At 33.9% G+C, this 15,584-nt stretch overlaps 1 protein-coding gene and 1 long non-coding RNA gene across 2 annotated transcripts; both read right to left on the minus strand.

Annotated features, from left to right (window-relative positions):
• Positions 1–3,706: 3,706 nt before the first annotated feature.
• LOC141693192 (uncharacterized) lies at positions 3,707–5,334 on the minus strand. The gene is made up of 2 exons (XM_074498209.1): positions 4,344–5,334; positions 3,707–4,014 (listed from the first exon to the last, which is right to left on the minus strand). Exons 1-2 carry the CDS (start codon positions 5,155–5,157, stop codon positions 3,926–3,928), a joined length of 903 nt encoding a protein of 300 aa, XP_074354310.1. The 5' UTR covers positions 5,158–5,334; the 3' UTR covers positions 3,707–3,925.
• Positions 5,335–7,386: 2,052 nt separating this feature from the next.
• On the minus strand, positions 7,387–9,162 carry LOC141692588 (uncharacterized). Its single transcript, XR_012562846.1, has 3 exons — positions 8,965–9,162; positions 8,714–8,882; positions 7,387–8,498 (listed from the first exon to the last, which is right to left on the minus strand). It is a non-coding gene; the product is annotated as an uncharacterized LOC141692588 (long non-coding RNA).
• Positions 9,163–15,584: the final 6,422 nt, after the last annotated feature.

A 15,584-nucleotide genomic window follows, 5' to 3' on the forward strand; every position in this document is an offset into this window, starting at 1 on the left:
TCAGGTTGATGACTCCATCGGCATCCACCAGTGTGGACGTCTGCCCCACGTCGTGTGGAGGAAACCATGTGGTGGCGTTTGCTCAGGAACTATGTTTGTCATTGTCTCGATACCTCGTTAGTGATTCTTGTATGTTCCCACAAACGGCACCAAATGTTATGCACAGATTCCTCCGGATTGAATGAACAAGTTTCGGTCACCCAGAAACTGTCTTTAGCTGCGACTTGAAAGTGAAGAGAATGCGAGGGATTGTCCCCGATTCACCTCCGTTGTGATAATAAGAATCTGGATGTAAAATAGGTAAAGAAATACAAGAAAAGTAGAGAGTGTTTGAGAGAATGAGAGTATGATGATTATTTCTTACTTTTCCCCTGATTTTATACTCGATGTCCATATTTATGTTCATCTGTTACACCTTATTAACGGAGAGAAGGAGAAAGGGGGCGCAACGGTTGGGGAAAAGTTGGGCCTCGACTTGTGACTCCCTGTGAGCCTTCGGTTTTTGGGCTTGTTGGACCTTCGGCCCAGTAGCAGGATTGTCTAATAAGCCCTCGGTCGGTGGGCCGTATCGGACCATAATCAACGCATACAATTACAACAACCCAAGAGAAATTAAGGAGAATACGATTCTTGGGTATGTAAATCAAGTTACCAACTTGGAGGAGGAACACAATACCTACATGAATACGAAATATTATGTTATGTTTGCTTGTAGGGTTGACAATGTGTAAGCCTATCTTTTTAATGCCTTGATTTCCTTTTATTCTTTTGGTTCGTAAAAAGCTGCATGATTCACAATCAACATTCCAGAGACAGAATAATGAGAAGGTTTGCATGCACTTATAAAAATACCAACATATTCTGAGGAAATTTTTTATATTACATACTTTTTTAAAAAAATTAAATATATAGGAGGTGTTTAATATTTATTATTTACATAAATAAGCACTTATTTTCAGAAAAAGTACATATATCCCTATTTGTTTTTAGAAAAAAGTGACTTAAATGAGATAAGACAAACGAACGGATTCTCCAAGGGGAACGGGGTCATCCGACCCCCCTTAAATTTTTAATTTAGTTAAATATATATATTCATATTATGTAAAATTAAAAATAATCCCCCATAATTTTTATATATTCATTTAAGAATTGTTTGTTTCCAAAACCAATTTTTTTGATTATTTTCATATTTTTAATATATAAGAGCTTATATAAGGTCAACAATATGAAAATGCAAGATATAATTAGAAGTTAATGATTAAATTTTTATAATAAAAAAAAAATTGAACCAAACCACGTAGGATGGCAATTTTATATGATTTAATGGATACTCGACCCGTTCCAATCCGTTTGAATTTATCCGAACTCGATTTTTTAGATTTGGATCCACATCTAGATCTTATATTTAGACCCTAAAGTATTTGAATTTGGATTTGGATCTTAGCAATATTAAACCGATACCCGACCCAAAACCCGAAATCCGTTCCATACCCGATCCGAACCCGAAACCCGAAAAAAAACTGATAGCATATTCTTATCTTACATAATTTTATAACAATAATACATGATTTGTATACATCAAATATTTAAATCTAATGTTAAAGCAGGGACATTGGATAATTATCAATTATAAAATTTATTAAATTTCATGCTATTAAATTATCTAAATATACATAATACTATTTTTTAGATAAAAAACACGCATGTATAAGTGAGCAGAATTTTAACCTACTTCTAGGAAAGTAAGACCTCCACCACTACACCCACTTTTTATTGATAATATAATAATTACCATTTTTGTATACTAAAAATTTAAAAAAATGTGTTATCTAACATATTTGTATAATAATATAAATTTCTTTATTTTTAATAATTATTTTTAAAGTATTTGAATTAAATTCGAAACTGACCCGAAACCCGAAAAAATCGATGAATCTAATTTGGATTTTTATTTTTAATATCCGGACCCAAACCCGATTCGTACCAAAATATAAGAGATCGGATTTGAATCTTACGAAAACCGATCCAGTACAATGTCGATTGTTTTTTTCTTTAGTCAAAATCAGATTAGTAGAATGTTTGAAGTTGCAATAGACCTCACATCTGAATAGGAATGACCCGTTTAGTTTGGAAGATATGCCGCTTTGCAGGCCTAATGTGTTGGAAACAAAAAGAAGTCTTGTCCGGTCTCAAAGTTTTGTTGGGCTAAGCCCATGGGCAGGTGTGTCCAATTCTTTTTTATTTTCATAAAGACCGGAAAGGTTTTTAGGCGCACAGACTAAACAGGAAATGAGAAGTAATGATAGATAATTGCAAATTTTGGGTGACACACACATACTTATCTCAAGAGACTGGGCTTGAGCTAAATCGAACTTCTAGTTTTCTATTACTTCAATATTTATGACTCTCTATTAATTTAAATTTAAATTTATTTTATTTTTAATTTTTAAATAAAACAAAAAATTTCAGAACTTAATCAATTTAAATATCAAATTTGAGCCCGCAAGAATTGCTTCAATTAAGGGAATAACTATTATCTTGATCACAGTTTTGAATCTCACCGGAGTTTGTGATCAACAAGTCAGCAATTATATTTCTAGTCAATACCTAGTGTGAACAAATGTACACTAATTTTCAAACAAATAAAAACAAGTTGTCCCCCCATATTCTGAGCTCTAACAAAGCCACGAGAGCCTGCCTATATAAATAGTTGCAGACAGTTTGTATGAGTGGATATGATCATAGTGCCTTCACCTCCTTAAGTTTAGTCATTCTCTGTGTGGGGTTTTATACAGCTACATGTCCGAATTTTCCAATATCATTTCAAGTCCACAATTATTTGAGAGTAGGTCCTCCACTATTTCTTAACAATGATGAATAAAGTCGAAGCACACACATATATAACTCTTTCTTATTACTTTTTAGTGCATATGATTGCATTGAATTTTCAGTTTGTTGTTTAAGAGCTACTTGTGTCAATCATCAAGAGCAAGTCTACTACCAGTGTCATTCATCAACAGCCTATATTGTGTTTTTCTTTACAAGTTGGTTGTATTATATATCACTCTCCATTTGGACCAATGATCCTCCGAGAGGGTCATTAAGTAGCAATTTTAGGGTGCCTAATTGACACTTATTGTTATATGCTTTTTTTAGTGTCCAGAGCAGGGACACAAACTCTCTTTATTTCTTAGCTCCACTCGTGTCCATCTGCATATATTATGTTTTTTATATTTAACTTCAGCCATTCTTCAGTCATAAAATAACTAATAACAGGAAATTTATAAATATAAACACAGCATATATCACAAAAATATCCTTACTTTACATTTTTTCTATTAATCTCAGTCAAATCTTCAATCATTCTCACGCTCACCAATCTCATTATGTTTAATATTATTCACAATTTTTTTAAATTTTATCATTTTATTCATATATTAATTTAATTATGTTCTTTTGAGTCGAATATTTGTGCATAATTATTTAAATTTTATTCTGACCGGCACTCAAAAAATTAAATTTGGTCAGAACTTGCTCATCAAGGTTATCCCATTTAGCAGCCCTCTTCTGTCACTGAAAAAATATCTCCAACGAAACAAATATATATTTGACCCATAATTTAATAATTGTGAAAGTTCAATGCATTTGTACAATGTACATTGTCTTACTATATTATTGTTTTCAAAATTCGGACCCAGAAAGCATATACGTAACGGAATACTATTTAGCACGTTTTATATACATTAACATCAATCAAACTCTGATTTACACAATTTTTTTAACTAGAAGAAAAGATCCTCCAATAGGAAGAAATGACAACTCAAAATGACATCAATTTTCACCAAGTTAGCTGCTACATTGCAAAAGCTTTTCTTTAACCAAAAATGGCACACATTCCAAGAACAGAAAGATAGTAGTAAGCTTGTTAGCTAGCAGCTCTTGGAGATGTTGAAGCAATTGCCACTGCTTGAGCCCATACTTTCAGCCTGGCCTTCACATCTTTTGGATCATCTCCTGTTTCATTCAAAGAACACGAATGTTAGTTTGCTTGTCCTGACACTTATAAATTACCTATAAAATCAGATATATATATATATATATATTTTAACTTATAAGTTAGTCCGGTTATGCATTAATAAGTAAGATACAATTGAACCTAGACGGGACTAACTCATTTTAAACACATAAAGAGATAATTACCGAAAAATCAGTTTTTCCTAAACTTATTTAGTGTAGCAGGATGAAAATCTTAAGGAATTGCTCAAAACATGAAATGTAACAGAAAGGGGGACATTAATTTTCTTGAATTATAACATAACCCGATTGTAAAAAAAAATATGTACCTGGACTAGAAATGCGCCAATTAGAAATAGGAGAGCTACCACCACTACTAGTGGTGGCACCACCGCCAGTGTCGAGCAACGGTGCCGAGATCGTAAGCCTGCTTGGCATGATTTTCGAATCCAACTCCAGCTCAAAACCAAGATCTCTACAAGCCTTTACTTCCTCCATGTCCATACACAAAGAATGTTCACCTCCTTTAGGCCTTGTAATCACTCTCAACCCTCCATTTTCACTTTCCCCACTCAAACTATTACCATGGCTTCTCCAACTACTTAAATTCTCTTCATCATCAACTTTCATGTTTTGATCTCTCTTCAAAACTCTTCTCTTCCATCTCCTCCTCCTATCACTTTTACTTAACTTTCGAGTTTCGTTCTCGCTTGCATACTGTTTTGAGTGCCCGAACAAACCTTGATGCCTTCTGTGCCCTAGTGGAGTTCCAGGAAGTGAAAAACAACTTCCTGGTGCAGAAACAGGTATCTTTTCATTCTCGGATTCGGAAGACAAACAATTCTTGTCTTCCTGTCCAGGACTATCGGAAAATTCTTCATCAGCATCTCCACCAAAATCAATACTCTCGATCGATAATCGAGACAACATCGTCTTGAGGCCATTATTATCGTCTTCTGTCTCGATATTTTCACAATCTAGGGTTGAGTTGCTTGTGGTACAAGTAGCTAGCCTGGATAGACCATGTACTTGTAAATTATCTTGATGATGATAATGATGATGGTAATGATCAAAAGGTCCTTGATCATCGACATCGTCGAGCTGGAAATTCATCCTATCATCATCTAATTCCCAAGAAGTCATTCTTGATTTTCTCGAAAAAAATAGATATTAGAACAATATTTTGCAAAAAAAATGTATGGTTTGACAAGGTATATGGTATTGAGTAGACTGGATCCGTCCCGGACTAGACCGGTTAGGTTGAGCCTTATCTTTTTGTTGTAATGTGGTGAGGTTGAGAGTGTGTAAATAGAGTAGATGATAAGGGAGGTAGCATTTATAGTGATGATAGATAATGAAAAGAGGGACATAGTTGATGAATGATATGGATGGCTGAGCATGAAACAGAAATGGGGTCCATGTAAAATACCCAGCTGTCAAATGTTCATGGAATGGTTTAGCCAGTTGAAGAGTTTGTGTATATCCCCTATTCTGCTTTATTCTGTCTTCTTGTGACAGCTGCACACATTTCTATCCTCGCCCCCAAACACTTCTGGATTGGGTACTTGTGATTTTACGGTTTCTATTGCAAGTAAATTCAAGTCCATGGTGGTGGCTTTGGGAAATATGTTAAATAAATTCTTTCGGAACAAATTAACTTTTCGGAAACTTACAGTGTGTATTACAAAGTATATTACTACTAGTTAATTGAATGGAGGGTGTTAAGGTCGAGTTGAATTTAAGTAGGCGAGTACTTCAAAATCTTTAATCAGAAGTCGGAATTTAATAGAGCCGTAAGCCATGTGCTAATAAATTGGACATGCTGGAAGTGTTCAAGTACCGAATATACTCAGGTGTTTTGCTTTGTTCCAACTCCCTTGGTGTGTGGTGCACACCACTTTTACCATAAGCTTACACTTTAGTCTATATATATATATATATATATATATATATATATATATATATATATACTTAATATTCACCCGTGTGTAACAACCGTTTCTTGTGAATATATGACTGCAACAGGTGCTCTGTCTTACCTATCAACACTGTAGTAGAATTTTATCTTAAACCATTTTAATATTTTGTATATAAATGTATTTATTATATGTGGTTATCTGTTAAGGATTTAATTTATGGATGAAAAATTCACATGTACATCTATTATTCCACCTGTAAAAAAATGGTAAAATAAAATACATTCTGATCTATAGTTTTGTTATTTATAGTATTTTTAATTTTAATTGAAACTAATATATAACTTGTGCGATACACGGTTGTTTTTATTATTATATATTGTAAAATATAATTTTAATATATTGCTATTGAGATTCGAACTTTATATCCTAAAGTATAATAATTTTATAATGTACCGCTATTATTTTTATCATTATATATCGTAAATTATAATTTTAATATATTGTTGTTAAGATTCGAACTTATATTTCCTGTATAATAATTTTTAACATTATATCTAATAGTTCTCATTAGTTTGATTTGACTACTGTGGATTGAATGAAACAAGGATCAACAACCAAATTTTTAATGTTTCGGTTTTAATATGATATTATAAATTTTATATTGCTTATAGATACTCTAGTTTGGAACCCAGGTGCAAGTCTATAATATTTTGCATCTCACAATATTTAAAGTGTTATTTTCATTTAGTAATTTCATTCATTTTTTTTGGGTATTGTCGAAACCGGAAAACTTTCCTGATATAATTTCATTCATTTGAACGAATATTATTTTGTCAAGATTTGAAATTTTTTTATTCATTTGAACGGATATAAGTTCTGCATAAGCAGAATATACCGATCAAGTGCCAAAAAAATATAACATATGCTACCAATAAAAAATTGTGTTTACATTTCAAAAATCTTAGTTTTTTGCAAATACTCTACTGAAATTCTAAATAAAAATCAAAAGTTATTATAATAATAATGTGTAGCATTTGCAAGTTACAACAGTGTCACATCAATATATTGTCAAACATAATAGAATAGTGTAACCCAGCCAATCAAGCATGACTCTCTGTAGGTGGTGTGATTTGCAAGTAGTCATAAAATGATTAAAAAGGACCATGCCGGCTTTAGTTGGAGAATATTAAACTTTTTATTTTCTAGAGTAATAATTTATTTTTAATATTTAAAGTCTACAATGATTAGCAGATATTTGTGACATATGGGCATGGCTCTAGAAACTCCAAATTTAAAACATGTAGCAGAGTAAAAATATTGCAAACCCTTTGAGAGTAGTGGTGGAGCAGCATGAACATCAATGCCGCTGCCGCCAGCTTAAAATTATATATGTACACCAGATACATGGGATCATCACCACGAATCTGAACTCAACTGAGATTTCTAGCTCGTCATTCTTTCGACAGGTAACCAGTGGCGGTGCACATAAGAAATTTCCAAAATTTTAAAATATAAAAAAGATTATATTAGCATATAGGTGTAACACGACAAGCACGCCCCCAACTATTATGCAACCATTGTTGTCCACACTGGGACTAGAATTCTTAAACAGCGGCTAAGAACAATCATTTACAGCCAAGCATTTTATGCAGTGTTGACATTTTAGTAGTACAATAGAATAACTCGTGTTGACATTTCAGAGTACTTGCTTGTTTCTCACTGCTTTTGTAGAATCTTGTACTACTGCTTCCTTCCCTACATCATCAGTTATTTTAAGATTTGCTATGGACTGGCCCAGCAATTCGGCTGTTTTAGAAGAAATTGTTTCTTTTGATGAACCCATATCAACTGTTGGGACTGGAGAAAGTGCAGCCCCAACTTCCAGCTCTAGCTTTTTGAACTCGACTTCGATATCTTCATCTTCAATTTCTGTATAGGTAGTAGACCCAACTGATCCTGAATGTAGACAGACGCATTTGGTCATTAAGCAAACAATGAGAAGTTACCTAGCAATATTATAAGTACTACCTCCTTAGGCGTGGGATCAACTGTCTGAGATTTTACTGCCATGGCTAATTACACAATGGTCCTAAATTGGTACCCATGTTGATGTCACTCTTGTAATCCATTTATTAGTAAAATTAGTCAAATATTACAAGGTTCCCAGAATTAAATTTAGTTCACTAGAATTCGTAAAAATTTGATGAGTTCTGCAATTCATAAGCATAGAAGATCTTGATATTAGAGGAACATTCAAATTCCACATCAAACCGGCGACTGGCCCTGGCCGCTTGAACTTGCAGATGAATAGATGATAAAGTGACCGACCATGAGGATGTATTTTCTGACCATATACAGTTCTACTTTTCCCATAAAGAGTACATCATTGCCATTGCTGAATGGGTCTAAATTAGAGCAAGGCCTCTGCTCTGTTTGCAAAAAATCCTCGACCTCCTTCTGCATAGCAATGCTCTCATCAAGTTCCTCCAAACAGCGTTGAACTTCATCTACGCTTGTACTATTCTCTTTTATCGCCCTTGCACCAATTTGTATAGCTTGAGTCACCTGACATAGCAGAAAGTTAGAATAACACAAATTGACAGATGTCTTATAAGCATAACTCTGAAACCTTGAGCATTTACTTATTAAGCCAGCAAGTTTTTGTAAAGTGGATACTGATTAACAAATAAAAACAGCATGTAGCTACACAACCCAAATGAACTTTCTAGCAACCAATATATGAGAGAACCGCTTCTTTAAATTTTTGTCAAGTAGCATACCTGTTTTGATGACTCGGCATCTGCAAGAACTCTGATGACTTCCTCGACTCGATTCAAAAGCGTTGTATATTTTTCTCTACTTTGGGAATCAAGTTTCAGTTCTCTTGTATGCCTCTGGGCAATCACCTTAATTCCAGATTTCAATGATGCCAATGCTTTTCCTGTCAAACTGCACATGAATAACTTGAAATTATGTGAGGGTATCTACAATCTAAACAAATTTTAGATAATTTAAGAGTGATAAGTCTTACATTTCATAACGTTGGTCAATTACATCCAGCTGCTGCTGAAGCTTTTCTGGAGTCCAAATTAAGTGCAGAGTATCATAATCTAGACTTGAAGGACCGGAACCTGCAGTTGTTGAAAGAGATATTTTGACACCCTATAAGAGAAAAGTACGTGTAGATATCAGAAAGCAATGTGGAGGAGAGTAGAACATTTACGTAATTTAATGAACAGCATTTTGGGCTTACATACGACTTTTATCTAAATGCAATGAATCTAGATGCAGAATCAATAGAAACAGTAGCCAAACTTTTCCATCAACTCTTAAACTATTGCCATGACAGTGTAGACATTACTTATAATTGTTCCAATTTTCAAATGATAGTATGTGGCCTTGATATGCAAGGGAATGTAAATGCCATAATTCTTGTGCCTTGGCAATGATGATTTCATCCCTTAGCCACCAAGTTTTGGAAGAAAATACAGAAGTAATACAATTTTTAGTACCTCTATAACATCCTGCCTGTTAATAGTAAGATATTTCGCTTTTTCACACCCTGACAGATGACTTAGGACTGCATAAGCTTCACTTGATCCTCCACAAATCTCTTGTAATTTTCTAATTGTAATGTGTTAAAAATTGTAATTATAAGAAACTTTGATTCACTACACATTTCTAGAATCATACTCCAAAATTGCTAAGTTTTTTTACCAAGAAATGAACTATAATAATATTTTCTGATATTTTCACTTACTTCACACACACTCCCAATCTCAGAATTGGTTCCAGACACTTCTTTATATGTTATGTTCTTTGAACCTTAGACCTTAATTACTGACTCTTCATTTTTTTTCTTTTTAGTCAAATACAATTAATCTAAATAAACTCTGAAAAATCAGAAAGTCTTACGAGCTTCAAGAGATAATCGTTGAACTTTAACACTCCCTATCAACGATTACTTTCTTCTAACTAGATATCATCCCAAACTGCCTTCTGAAAATCTCAAATTTTGTTGTTGTTAGTCTTTTGTAAACAAATTTGCAACTTGATCATTTGTTTGGATATACTTCCACTACACCATAGATTGTCTATAGCAACCCTAAAAAAGTGTTGCTATATGGTATAAATTCATTACAATAGGATCTATGGTAATGTATTTTGAAAAAATAGGCGTAATGTTTGGTCTCGTTGTCATAAGGGCTTATGATAACGAATTTGGGACCATATTGCAACAGAGTAAAAAAGTTGCAAATTCGGTTTATAACAACATTTTTACATTTATAGCAATGAATATAAAAGCATTGCAATACATGAGGTTGTCTATGGCAACATTGTTTTTCAACTTTTTATTTGTGATAATTGTTGCAATACATGAACTTATGCAACATAATTCAAGTTAATTGCAACATATTTCGAGTTAATTGCAACATAGTTTGTTAACAAAATTGAAGTATATGGCAACCATTTTACCCTCTACTACAAGATAAGTTTTTTAAAAAAAATGGGCATGACCTTTAGATTTCTTTAACAGCCACCAAACTTAATTGGTATATCCAAAACAATAATCCACAAATGGCAGTTTTCACAACTTCTTGTGTTCCAACATCCACATAGAAACCAAGTCTAACAAAAATACAAAGGTCTCAAGCGAAAATAGTAAAGTTAAGTTCACACGATCACAATCTTAAGTTAAAATTACATAGAACAAAATATGCAGTAGTACTAAATCTTCAATTTTCTTCAAGTTGAACTGTCTCTTCATCTGCTTCTTCCTCTCCACCTGTGGCAGTCCCATGTCGATCCCCGGCACAAGCGTTGACCAACAATTATTTTACATTGATGTTCAGCGACGGATTCTCCTCGGCCAACTTTCCTAATATCTTCTCCAGTTTTTTGTTCATTTTCTTCTCCATTTCAGAAGCTAAATCCTCCCTCAGCTTTTCCAGTTTTGCTGAATTTGTCCTCTCAATTTTCATAGCATCTTTCTTGGTTTTCCTTGTTATGCCAATCCTGCCAACCAACCAGTTTGGCCCAAGACCATCAAAGTCCAGCTGAACTTCTTCCGCTTCACTGTCACCACCGGTTTCTGCTGCATCACCTTCAACCTACGAACGATCCAAATATGAGTGTGTAAAAATTATAATTCATGCATATTTGTGAAAAAAAATAACTGATGTGGTACCTCAGTAGGATTCTTGCGAGTCTTAGGGTAGATATGTCCTTTTCTAGGGGTCTGAGGCATCTTCTTTTTATTTTTCTAACATAAAAGATAGAGTGTAACAGAAAAAAATTATATGAATTATTAGTATTTGCAGATCTAAATTAAGCGCAATTCTTAAGATTCTCAAATATTGGTATACCATATTTTTTCCCCAGCATTGTGCACATCAGTGACCTTTTTCCGATTTCAGCATTTGTTACAGCTTTGGTCTGCACATCTTCATCACCCCAATACTCGAGCAAAACCTTGAACTTTTCCAATGGAATCGAGGCAGGCATGTTCTGCAGTCTTTCTTTATCAGTACTGTATTTGGTATAATATTCCGCCTTGACACGACTCTTGTGAATCCTCCACAACTCAGCCATAGTCCTAAGTACCCAGCCTTTACCTTCCTCAAGAATGATATACTTTGTCTGTAAAAAATATGCAAAATATATCCAATTGAACAATGATCACAAAATAAGAAAACTCAACATGTAAAACAGAAACTAAGAAAATATATTTGATGGTGTTCACCTAGACATACTCCTACCAACTATTTTTATGGCTTTCAGAAACCACACTCCAATTAATATAATCAAGTGGCACACATTGCCTTGCTAGAGTCCCCACAAAGCTACTCAACTCGGCTCTTATTTTACTACTTTCAGCCACCGGTTGAAGCTTTTTATTCAAGGTAATTACCGGTCTGTCTTCTAATTTTTTTGTGAAGGCATGGTTCATTTTTGAAGGTCCTCTAGCCTCTTGGGTTTAGTTGTATCTATCAGAGAAGATAAACAAAATTATAATCATAAATTGCTAGAAAATATCTAATCTCTTAGGTATGTGTTGAATCATACCTCCAACAATTGCAACTGTGTCATCAATCTTCCCCAAATCTTCTTCTTCAGCATTAGTGACATGTGTGGCTTCCTGTTCCAGCTGAGTTTCTTTCAGTTCCATAAATGCGCCCATCGTACCAACTCCATCATTATCCATTGCCCTTTTCAGTTTTTTAAATTATGCCAAATCAGTAGGTAGCGGTGGGGGAGGTGGTAATGGTCCCAGATCACCATATACTGGTTGCACAATCTCTTTCACATTGACCTTGCAAAAAATAAAGCAAATAAATTGGAGGGTCATGTTCTTATTAATATTAAAAGAAGCTAAAACAAGTTAAATACCAATCATTGGATTATATAATTAGTTAATTAGATTATTTTACTTAATTTCAAAGCAAAACATGTGTAACAAATTTTCATATCATCTTTTTCACTCTATAAAACAGTTTTCACATTATTATATATAAAAAGATTGTTCAATTTTAACATAGGGTCATTTTCTTATAAATGTTAAGATGCATATTATTCGAAGAAAATGCTTAAATAAAATTAAAGTAAACTTATCGTACCTCATGTGTAGTTGCAACATTATTCAATGTTTGTGAACGCGTCAAACGCGTCGATGGCTTGGTGACAACCTTCACCTTCTGCACTTTTTTTATTTTCTGCATAAACATCCATCTAAGATGTACCGATCCTCCTAGTTCAACCTCTCTGCATAAGTGTATTGGAAGGTGAACCAGAATGTCGAAGAATGCTGGTGGAAAGATAATTTCACATTGGCAAAGTATTTCTATAATATCTTCTTGCAACTTCGGAACATCCTCCAAATCTATAAATTTCCCACATATGCCCCTAAAAAATGAGCCCAGCCTAATCAAAGGTATTGCAACCTCTGGATTCAATGTTTTAATCACAACAAATTGTAGCAAGTATTGAAGAATGAAATGTGCATTATGGCTTTTGTATTCGTAGATTTTTCTTTCACTCATTTGCACAAAACGACTGATATTAGATGCACAAGCGGATACAGTTCTAAACTTGGGGTTAGCCTTGTTAACAGGAATGAATTTGTGTTAAGCAATCTTCTCACAAATTGGGGGAGATTGTTGTGCAAGACATGCTTGTACTTTAATAAGACTAAGACAATTTGTCAACCCTAAGTAAGTTGTATTGTTATCTTAATTTGTATTTTGTACTTGTAACACATAAAGTCTGTAAAAATGTCAAAGGAGCAGACTTGAGTCTTTTTCTATAAACAGTGTCAAGCCTAAGAATTCTATCTGGAAGAAGATCAAGAAGATCATGCCTCAGAAGAATTATGAAGAAGCTTGGAGTTGAATAAATCTATTTTAGGAAAAAAATTCTTAGTCAAGATCTCTACAAGTCACATATTTAATGTTACAGAGAAGTCATTCGAGAACTCCAGAATGAATTATAGAGAACTCAGGAAAGCTTATAGAGAACTCAGAGATATCGAAAAGCCAAATTGAAGACATGAAGATTGGAGATATCGACAAGTCATTTCTTCACTAGAGAACTCAGAGTTATCGACAAGTCAACATTCATTAGAGAACTCTGAGTTATCGATAAGTCAAATTTCACTAGAGAACTCAGAGATATAGATAAGTCAAAATCCACTAGAGAACTCTGAGACATCGACAAGTCAAATTTGACTAGAGAAGTCTGAGATATCGACAAGTCAAGAAGCCACTAGAGAACTCAGAGATATCGATAAGTCAAAGTGAAGATATGAAGACTAGAGATCTCGACAAGCCAAATTCTCTTATAGAGAACTGGGAGACCTCTGCAATCCAAATTAACTATAGAGTACTAGAGATCTCGATAAACCAATATACTTATCGAGATGTCAAGTTCTCTATAGATCAAACTGGAGATCTAGAGGTAAAATCTCAAAGTACAAAATTGCAGATCAGTTCAATATCCAAGATTAACAATCAACAAACAATCCAAACAACTGGATTGACAAGTCTACAAAAAGCAGCTTGAAGGATGTGCAAGATCAATGGTGAAGATTAACTGACAAAGGAAGATCAAGATAATCACGGGATGCTAAAGATATGTTAAGTCAGAAATAGAAGATTCACTTTTTCTAAAATGGAAATGACAAGTGACAGTTTAGTAAAGGTTAATAGCATGTCTTATTGTACACTGTGTAAACTAGTAGTTAACTGAGTTATAAAGTTAACACTGGTCTTTTGTCAGTTCTAACAATTTAGATAGAAAATCTTGTAACAATCTCAAGAAGAAGCTAAGCTCATTATCAACAAAGAGCCTAGAAATTTTGTAGCAAAATATTCTTAATTTTAATATAAAATTAAGTGAGTTTTGAAGATTTGTATTCTTTATTCTTGCAAGTTTAATTTCTGCATGAACACACTTTCACTACAAGATTTAATTGACTTTGTTCACCCATAAAAGATTCAAGAAAATCTTAAAAACAGTAAAACACATTCACCCCCCCTCTATGTGTTATTCATTTCCTAACATCTCTTCCTCGTAATCTCCTGTGATAACTAAGTCATCCACGTAGATTAGGACAACTGATATTCTTCCTTCAGTGTATTTCATAAATAGGTTGGAGTCTGATGGAGCAATTGAGTAACCTCTTTGTATTAGGAATTCAAATATTTTTTCGTATCACGCTCGTGGTGCTTGCTTCAAGCCATATAAAGCTTTCTTCAGTTTGCATACATATTGTGGATGTGACCTGCTTCTAAAACCCTCGGGTTGCTCCGTATAGATGCTCTGATCTAGCTCTCCATGAAGAAAAGAATTCTTAACATCCATTTGCCAAAGTTTCCAAGATTGTTTTGCACCCAATGCTAATAAAACTCGTACAATAGTTATCTTAGCCACGAGACTGAATATTTCTTCGTAATCTAGCCCATATTTTTGGGAGAATCCTCGATCTACTAATCGAGCTTTATATCTATCAATTGATCCATCAGGTCAAGTTTTTAGCTTATAAACCCATTTATAAGTAAAAGGATGTACCTCTTTCAGTTTTGGAACCAATTCCCAAGTCTCATTTTGTCTAAGTGCTTCAATCTCTTCCTCTATTGCCTTTATCCATTCAGAATGTTGTGAAGCATCTTTGAAATGATTTGGTTCTTTTGGTCCGTCATCTTTATCAATGATGCATTAACATATTTTGGGTTTGGCTTTCTTTTTCTCGTTGACCTTCAGAGAGATTTTTTTGGTTCTTCAAACTCTTCATACTGACTTGGCCTTTGTTCTTCAGTAGCCTTATTATAGCTTCTGATTTTCCACGGGCTTTTAGAACTTTCAGGTAATATTTCAATTTCATCTAATGATTCTTCATTTGCCTCACCTTGTTCTATTTCTTTTTCTTCCAAAGTTTCTTATATTTCTTTTGAATCTAGAAGTACAACTGCATGTGACCACCATGAAGATGTTTCATCGAATATTACATTTCTTGAGGTGTAACATTTTCCTGTTGTTGGATCACAACACTTCCATCCTTTTCTCTTATCATCATAGCCCGCAAATATGCACCGAATTGCCTTTTTATCGAGCTTGCTACTCAAGTGATCAGGAATAAATACGTAGCACACACAG

This window comes from Apium graveolens, chromosome 10, assembly GCF_009905375.1.
Source record: "Apium graveolens cultivar Ventura chromosome 10, ASM990537v1, whole genome shotgun sequence".
Taxonomy (NCBI): domain Eukaryota; kingdom Viridiplantae; phylum Streptophyta; class Magnoliopsida; order Apiales; family Apiaceae; genus Apium; species Apium graveolens.